The 9,011-nt window shown below is 40.7% G+C and overlaps 1 protein-coding gene across 4 annotated transcripts in view; it reads right to left on the bottom strand.

Moving 5' to 3' along the window:
- Positions 1–9,011, bottom strand: part of TPR (translocated promoter region, nuclear basket protein) — a 45,866-nt gene that overhangs the window by 2,256 nt on the left and 34,599 nt on the right. For 2 of the 4 annotated variants that reach the window (XM_068416786.1, XM_068416788.1), the window contains exons 41-50: positions 8,589–8,720; positions 7,961–8,051; positions 7,337–7,521; positions 5,842–5,910; positions 4,582–4,691; positions 3,833–3,939; positions 2,915–3,010; positions 2,553–2,709; positions 1,031–1,149; positions 415–513 (exon numbers count right to left, since the gene is read on the bottom strand). In XM_068416786.1, coding sequence (XP_068272887.1) covers positions 415–513; positions 1,031–1,149; positions 2,553–2,709; positions 2,915–3,010; positions 3,833–3,939; positions 4,582–4,691; positions 5,842–5,910; positions 7,337–7,521; positions 7,961–8,051; positions 8,589–8,720 — 1,165 coding nt within the window. The remainder of the gene's footprint in view (positions 1–414; positions 514–1,030; positions 1,150–2,552; positions 2,710–2,914; positions 3,011–3,832; positions 3,940–4,581; positions 4,692–5,841; positions 5,911–7,336; positions 7,522–7,960; positions 8,052–8,588; positions 8,721–9,011) is intronic. The other 2 variants (XM_068416789.1, XM_068416790.1) reach the window with 2 other exon arrangements.

The following is a 9,011-nucleotide window of genomic DNA, read 5'->3' as shown; positions in this document are numbered from 1 at the left end:
TTAAATCAGTGTAAGATGTAGTGAGATAATAACTGGAATCTCTATGCACCAAATGGGAAACTGATAGGTAATATTAAAACCAAAGATCTCTAAACTTAATGTCCTAGCATTATTTTTTAAAATCTTCTTTTAAAACCTTGCTAAGTTTAAGATCTACTGCACCTTCCCTCCACTGATAAGAGCCAAGTGCCACATAAGAAGAAAGTTTGCCTATCTAGAAAACGCTCAGACTAACATACTAAAACTACAGAGCTCTTTGGGTAACATACTGAAAGCTAGGGCAGGGATGCTGCATTATTTAATGTCTTACAAGCAAACACAGGTGTACAAAGTAGTACTTCACAGATGGTCCCCAAAGAAAGTACTAAAAACATGTTTTAAGGAGTCTGAATTGGAGCAACCACCAACACTTACCCCTCTGTCTGTTGAACTGCCGACCCCGAACGCCCGTTCTTAATGTCGGTGGCTGAAGCCTGACACGACGAAACGGCTTCGGCTGATTACTGCTCGTGTCTGTGAGGAAGCAGGAATGCAGGAAAGAATGTCTGCGTCTAGTACAGTTTCTCACTGTTAATGTTTACATGATTTGATACACATTATGCTCTTGAATTTACTTTAGGAAGGTGCATCCTTATTTCATTGACATCTCTGATATAAATAAAAGCCTCAAAACAAGTAAGTGTGGGACTTCTTTCATCATCTATGCTAGGGGGTAAATTGGTAACTCAATACTGATTTACTTACTGTTCTTTGATGATTTCATTGAATGAAACAATATTTTTAAACCACCAAAGTATCAATAACTTTTGCTCCTTGAAGCATTATTCTTACTATGGCCTACTCTAGGTACTGCGGTCCAAGTAAAGAATTGTTTGCCATTAAGACTATAGGCATCAAAACGTGAGCTTGCTCTAAGAGTTTTATCTTATTTTGTGTAACTTGGCCACCAGCAGTGCGTGATGCTGATCCAAGAAGTTTCCACACTTAATGAAATGCTATGAAACAACTGTTTCCAGCAATTAACCTGTACCTGCAGATGAACTAGAAGGAGGATCTTGACTAGTCGAAGGAAGATCTGACTCATCAGATGCTTGAACAGATTCTTCTTCTTGCTGGCTATCAATTTCTAGGCCTGCTTCTGAAGTAATTCTAGAAGAGAAGGAGGGGGAGGAAAAACATTTAAGTGTATTCCCATAGTGTCAAAAAGCTCAGGAAAAAAAAGCATCATCTTGGAGCAGAAAGATTCCTGGATGTCTTTCCCTGGAGATTTTCACCGGTTGTATTCTGTTTTGTTGTGTCCCCCCTGCCCCAATCATGAGAGATTTATCTGGCTTTTAGAAAAATAACAATGTAGTTTCCTTGATATGCAGCCCAACTCCAGATGGATATCCAAGACAAAAATGAAAAAGCCTTATAGGGGTGGAAAAAAACCCCAACATTCAATTTAGTTTACATGCAGCTCACTTTGGTATACATTTCATTTACCTTCGTTAGTAAATAAAAACCGTTAGAAGATGATAACTAAAACTCCCAAACTGTGGGAAATATCTGTTCTCTACTAGCAACAGACTGACTCGCTTTCCTATCAAGCCTGTTCCAAACTACAGATTGTTCTGTGAACCATTCAGTTCCTCTGTGGATATACTTCTGATCACGAAAGATCAGAAGGTTTTATAAGAAACAAATTCGAGACCTTAACATTAGAATACCCATCTTATGTGTTATCTACTCGTAGGCAGACTACTGCAGTCCAGGTTGGTGCTGCACCAAGAAAACCCCGCCATACTCAACTTGCAGCAGTAACATTTCACAGAATCACAGAATCAACCAGGTTGGCAGAGCCCTCTGGGATCATCGAGTCCAACCATTGCCCTGACACCACCATGGCAACTAGACCATGGCACTAAGTGCCATGTCCAGTCTTGTCTTAAACCCCTCCAGAGATGGTGACTCCACCACATCCCTGGGCAGCCCCTTCCAATGGCTAATGACCCTTGCTGAGAAGAAATGCTTCCTCATGTCCAACCTGAACCTCCCCTGGCCAAGCTTGAGGCTGTGTCCTCTTGTCCTATCGCTAGTTGCCCGGGAAAAGAGGCCGACTCTTTTCATTTGCTTCTGACCAAACCTCCTACCTCCTGCAATCACTAGATAAAAGTGATCTTTTATTATTATGCAACCAATAAAAATCAAAAGACAGCATAAAATGCTTTAGCCTTTATTCCTCAAACTCCAGTCCTTCAAACTGGGGCCTTTACCATCAGTATTTGACTAGTACAGAGCTATCTGCATTCTGAAAAAATACAGAAATCTTTTTTTTTGGGTAACTTTTATACTGGCTATGTTAAATCAGAAGGAGAAAATCAGAAGCAAATCTTTAGTTTTAGATAAAAAGGTCAGATTGTACCACTTCACAAAATCACTAAGTCTTGTTTGAGCCCTTCCTACCAGAACAGGTTAAATCGAAAACGAATCACAGGCACACTTGGATGAAAACAAATCATTAAAACGAACATGACATCAAGTCTTAGTGAACCAAACAAGTCAGAGTTTACCCTTCAGATTCTGCCTCTGCAAAAACTTCATCCCCATCATCCCCCGCTCCAGCCTCTGTCGTGGTGGACAGGTTGCCAGTGGACGTCGTGACCATCGGAACAGACTGAGAAGCGTGCTCCGAAGCGTCAGCTGAGGCACTTTCAGTAAAAACTGTCACTGTACAGGAAAAGTAGTTTAATAAACATTAAGTTAGTTTGAATTTCCTACAGAAATCCTATGGAAGTCTTAGGCACATCAGGGAAAGGGCTACTGGAATACTCCTGATGGAGCAATAAGCACTGTAACAACAATAATCTAATTCTTTTCGGGCAAGTCAAGGTTCCCAGCTTTTACTTCAGCCTGCAAATTTCTTGCCGCTTACCTGGTGCTGCTACTTGTAATGGTGTTGTTGGAACGCTACGACCACCTGATTCTTCCTCATGAGCAAGGAATAGTGGGGTTTCATACATTCCTAAACCTGCAACACAAAGTTTTAGTGACAATTAAATTGAGCAAATTTCATGACAATTAAATTTAGTGACAATTTAGCCAGCTAAAAAACAGATTTACTGCTGTCTTCTCTCAGTACACTTTATGAAATCCAGTGATTTGTACTTAAATATGGAGATTTTTGTTGTTTTAAGTTGTTTTGACTTACTGCCAGAGCTAGTTATGATTTATTGAAAGGTAAACCTTGATGAAAATATTACTACTTGTTTTACTTTCATCCTTTTCTCATGCCATTATTTTGCTGTGAGCTGTCTTCAAAGGAGAGCACACTCTTCCATGCTGACAGGGATGCAGGGGAAAGGGACTGATTCAGGACAACAGCAAAGACAACATCAGACAAACTGCCTGGCCACCTCTTAGCAGGTGAGGATACATCCCAAAGATTTCTTTGCATTTGCTGTTTTCCCCTATTATTTTACTACAGGAAAGCTACAACAAACAGTAAAATTCAAGTTAAAAGCTACTCCTTCAATATTCCATTTCTTCTTAAATGAAGTTTCTTGTGCCTGGCAATTTGTCCTACATAAAATTTCAGCTTCTCTGGTTCACAAGCCTGTTGGTTCCTACCCACAGAAGCATTCTGCTTTTTAAACCACATTACAAACAGAAGTGCAGCAGCTTGAAGGAAACACCTTTTTCCTTTCTGTTAGTCTCTCTCTGCTGACAATTATTTGAGAGTTGCAGGTTTCCACACTTCAGCAAATACCCGAAGGAGAACTGCATTTTATTGACTGTATTATTTGGTTTTCAGCCAAACCACTAAGGAAAAGAAAGTACAGAAATGGTTTACCTCCTTGTGATGCAAGCTGACCAAGATCAGAGTGACTTGAGCTAGTTTGTGGCATATCTTCAGGGGGTCCAAATCTGAATCTAGGAACTCCAGCTACCTGGGGGGAACTATCAAAATAGAGATTTCAGAATTCTGCAATTTTTCCAATGCTGGGGGGGGGGTGGGGGAGAAAAAAAGACAACTTTCTGACCAAAACAAGAGAACAAATTATGCATGAGACAAAATGAATTAATACTGACCATAAAAATCATCTAAACTACTGCTAATTAAATAGCAACTGGTTTCTCAAACTTATTTGGACTGCATCTGAAATCAGTGAAACAGTCCTGAAAAGATTATTCTTTACTTACTCATCCTATGAATTCTCACAATTTTAAGCAGATTGCTGAACATGCCCAGAACCATCCCACATCCAAAAATGTAGATAACTTTTCCTACTTTTATTCATAATATCGGGGAAGGGGGGGTGGGGAAAGAATTGAAATAGAAGAACCTATTTTTTTTTTTGCTTAATTTATTCTTAAATCAGTAAGTTCCAATACATTGGAGATTATCTGCCTCCTGATTTGCTGCTAAGTTTCACGACACACAGTTCAAACAATGATTAGTTATTAGCAGATGCAGTCACCTATTGTACTACTTAGCCCGTTTTAGCACATTACTCCAATCACGAGTTCATTTCATTTGAATTTATTTCACTGAAAACCAGAAAGAAATAGATGCCTTTTTTTTTTTTTCCATCTACTTACTGAATGGCTTCTGCAAACCCATCTGTACGATGTGGGACTACAAGAGTTGGTGTGCTTGGAACTGTTCTGTCCTCATCATCAAAGAAGTGTTGCTGCTGGAAAAAAAGAGACTGATATGAGAGCCTACAATGTATTTCCAGTTTCTACCAAGCAGAGTTAAAGTTTTCCACATTGTCCAGCAAAACAAAGACAGATTCAGCTCTACCAAAATTCTTGTCTCATTTCAGACATCTAAATTTGAGATTGTTATATAGATGGCCCTTACAGGCGATAAGAAAAACCTCAAACCAAACTAAAAACCATACAGTTACAGGGCACCCATCTTTCAAAGGATTTTTAGACACCTACTGCATAAGATCTCTCTACCATCCAAGTGCCACAGCTCCCTGGTGCCCAGAAAGGAATCTCAGGGTGACGCAGTTATAAACAGGAATCATCTGTGTTAATTTGGTTTGCTGCCACGTGCCTAGCATATGGGATTTTTCACAATGTGAATCAAATCATCTGTTCTCTATAGACTTGTGTTCTTTGCTCCTGCATTGCCTAAGCCAGAAAACCTCAGCTCCCTCTTCCCTCTCCCTCCACAAGGCATTCTCTTCATCTTCCTGTCTCCCTCCCGTACCTTTCAAACCTTTCTCTCTGAAGTACCTGTAAGGTCCCTCCCATGTGCTCAGTTACTGTCCAGACAAAAAGCAGTAGGCACTGAGGCCAGTTTCCGATGAGAAACTGAATGGCAGGTACATGCAAGCCAAGCAGAATAAAAAAAATAAATCTATGCTGATGCCTTTGATCTCAGAAAAGATACTTTTTTAGTCAGTCAGTCTCTACCCTCCCTCACTGAACTTGCATTCCTTCTGTCAAATACAGCTGAAGTTGGATAAAGGTTCAAAATTAGCTGAAGGGGACAGACAGAAAGCATAAATTAGCCTTGTTCCTTTAGCATGAGGCTGAAAACATTTTATTACTTTTTCCAGTAACATTTCCACTTTAAAAGACTGATTCTAAAAATGAGTAATTAAAAGCACCTTGGACAAAACCAACTCAATACCTTTTGAAGCGCTTTAGCTTTCAGGGACTTTTCTAGTATTTGCCTTCCATTAATACAGAAATTAACAGGACTAAGATATTATCTGCAAGGCTACAGAAACCATCCCACCCCTGAAGTCAGTAGCTAGACTTCTTTAAAAAACAAAATAAACCCCAAGAGTTATGAATATTCCCTCAATGCAGGTTTTTAGTAGTAGACTTTCATATACTTACCATCCCACCTATACCAGGAGTTAGCTGAAGTCCACGCCCCACTGACTGTCTTCGAGTCATCTGGATTCTCTTTATAGTGAAAAAACAAATGAAGTAGTGTGAATGCTTTCCTGGAACTCTAATAACATACAATTGTTCAACCAGAGCCAAGGATAGTGGCTAAATGAATAAGTGTAACAATTATACGCCAGTGTGCAGCACTGCTCAGTACAGCATCAGCAATGTCTTCAAGAATAGACCACAGCAGCAGCTACTCCATATCTCATATCTACTGCCTGGTCTGACCATGAAAGAGAATCACATAGGCTTAAATTCTCAGTAAGTGACATTACTATTTTACTCAACTTTCTACTGTGGACAGAAAACTTGAACACAGAAATATTGTGGCTCCAAACCTCAGAACAAGTTACAGAATCACAGAATCAATCAGGTTGGAAGAGACCTCTGGGATCATCGAGTCCAACCATTGCCCTGACACCACCATGTCAACTAGACCAGGGCACTAAGTGCCATGTCCAGTCTTTTCTTAAACACCTCCAGAGATGGTGACTCCACCACCTCCCTGGGCAGCCCCTTCTAATGTTTAATGACCCTTGCTGAGAAGAAATGCTTCCTAATGGCCAACCTGAACCTCCCCTGGCCAAGCTTGAGGCTGTGTCCTCTTGTCCTATCGCTAGTTGCCTGGGAGAAGAGGCCGACTCCCACTCCACTACAACCTCCCTTCAGGTAGTTGTACACTGCACTAAGGTCACCTCTGAGCCTCCTCTTCTCCAGGCTAAACACCCCCAGCTCCCTCAGCCGTTCCTCGCAGGTCAGACCCTCCAGACCCTTCCCCAGCTTGGTCGCCCTCCTCTGGACTCGCTCCAACACCTCAACATCTTTCTTGAAGTGCAGGGCCCACAACTGGACACAGGATTCAAGGTGCGGCCTCACCAGTGCCGAGTACAGAGGGACCATCACTTCCCTAGACCGGCTGGTTAATGTTAAAGTTAATGGTAAAGGATAATTTCAGTCAGAATATTTTTGCAAAATTCAGGTTGTGATGCTTTCATTGACAGTATCTATAGGTCTATGTCAAAGCACAGTCATGGGGCAGGCATGACTACGAAAGGTTTAGCTTAGAAAATGAACGGCAACATTCCTTTGCCCAATCTGCATTGGGTAGAGATTAGTAAAAACCCCCTGCCAATCTGTCTGAGTTACAACCTGTTCAAGCTTTTGTAGTGGAAATATCAGAAGTCACTGGCTGAAACAACACTGGTGTATGAATTTCAAGATACAAATCCATCATGAGTGCCTTACTGCTTTTAATATTCCCTGTCCAGCCATAATCTGCAGGTTGAGACATGTTAAGTCAGTTTGCTCAGCTACCATTTTTAGGATGCCTAAATAGGTGTCATCTCTTTCTACAATAGGCAGAGTACTTTGGTTTTACTTAGATGAAATCATACAGTAATTTTTAAAAGTCTCCTGAACCACTGGTGATAGTTTATACCTGTACCGGGGGGCCCAGTTCTTGAGGAGGAGCATGAATAGTTAGTCGTGGGGGCAGTGGATGTGGTGGTCTGCGTGGTGACTGTGGGTGTCGAGGGGTCTGTCTCTCTGAGGCAGAAGACGGCTGCTGTTCTCTTGAGCTTTCATGAGGAAAAGTGGACTCCGCAGCGCTCGTACTCCCTTCTCCTAAAGCATACAGAAGTACAGAGGAGTAAACCCATCAAACTGAGCTGAAAACAAGAAGGCAAATCTTCAAATCCTGCTACCGCATTAACACAGACTTTTTTACCCTTGCAAGAGTGGGGACAGCTCAGTACAGTTATTTAAAATCACTTAAAAGAGGACTCGTGCCAGCTACATCAACACTAGCACCGGAACAAACTGTTGATTATTCAAGTGCTGATTTAAAGAGAGATTAATCTCCTGAGCAACAGCAGTTTCCATAGGAACCAGAGCTTGTGGGGTTTTCAAAGGAATGCAGAATATATCCAGAAAATAATATTGCAAAAGTATCTACATTTCAGGTTAAAGTGGTCTTTAGTGCATATTTTAACATACGCAAAACAACTTCTGCATTTCCCCCCCCTACAGACACAGACTTTGAAGAAACGTGGAATAACCATACCACTGTTTTGAGAATCTGCTGCCCTCTGGTTGCTTTCACCTCCTCCCATGCTTTCCTCAGTTTCTGTTCCAGGATCTGTACCATCAGCACCCTAAAAAAACACATAAACATAATATGAGTTAGCACTAAACAACTTACAGGCTGTAAAGAGAATATAAAAGCAGTCAAAAAAGTGTTGAGCAAGTAAACAAGGTAAAATATATGAAAATCTTAATATTACTGTAAATATCTACAAAGTCAGGTAAATGTACACAACTATGAAATTTCAGAAGTTTTGCATATCTGTACACAAACAAACATGAACAATGTAGCCATCACCATTTAATAACAATAGACAATGAAATATCCAGCTTTTGACAAAACTGCCTTACTACCTCTGCAACTACAGTGTTTGCTGCTGGCTCCTGTAGTTTGCATTTTCATTCAGCCCTCTTAAACATTCAGAGTTGACTTTTCTTGTGAAAACACCAGTTGTAACAGAAATGTCTCTCACCTACTAACAGCCTCCATTTTCTGGGATGAATTCACACTACGAATTTCTCTTTATTATTCAAATCTGTGCAGATGCATTACAACACCAATTCCAAGAAATTTAACAGGCTATAAAAAAAAAAGGTACAAATCTCACCTCAGCATCATCTGCTTCATATCCGTCATTACCATCAGCACTACCAGTTCCTTCATTACTGTCATCACCTTCATCTCCCATCCCTGTGTCTTCATCATCATCCTCGTCTTCCTCTTCCTCATCCTCATAGTCCTATGATGAGACCATAAAAAAGCCTTAAGGAAGTGTGGAAATGGTAGTGAAGTGATTTCAAATCCTGAAGTGGTACATTTCACTTTGTGGTACACAGACCACCTCTGTCTGTGGATCACTTTCTGAAGATATTCAGCATTTATTATCAACAGAGCAGATGTATGTATTTTTCAATTGCTGCCAGACACCCACCCAGCCACTCCCTCACTCCCTCTTCAACAGGACAAGGGTAGAAAATAAGATGGAAAAGCTTGAGGGTCAAGATAAAGGCAGGCAGATCACTTACCAATT

The sequence above is a fragment of the Nyctibius grandis genome, chromosome 21 (assembly GCF_013368605.1).
Source record: "Nyctibius grandis isolate bNycGra1 chromosome 21, bNycGra1.pri, whole genome shotgun sequence".
Classification (NCBI taxonomy): Eukaryota; Metazoa; Chordata; class Aves; order Nyctibiiformes; family Nyctibiidae; genus Nyctibius; species Nyctibius grandis.
The sequence above is the reverse complement of the archived record's forward strand: the minus strand, read 5'-3'. Positions and strand labels throughout refer to the sequence as shown.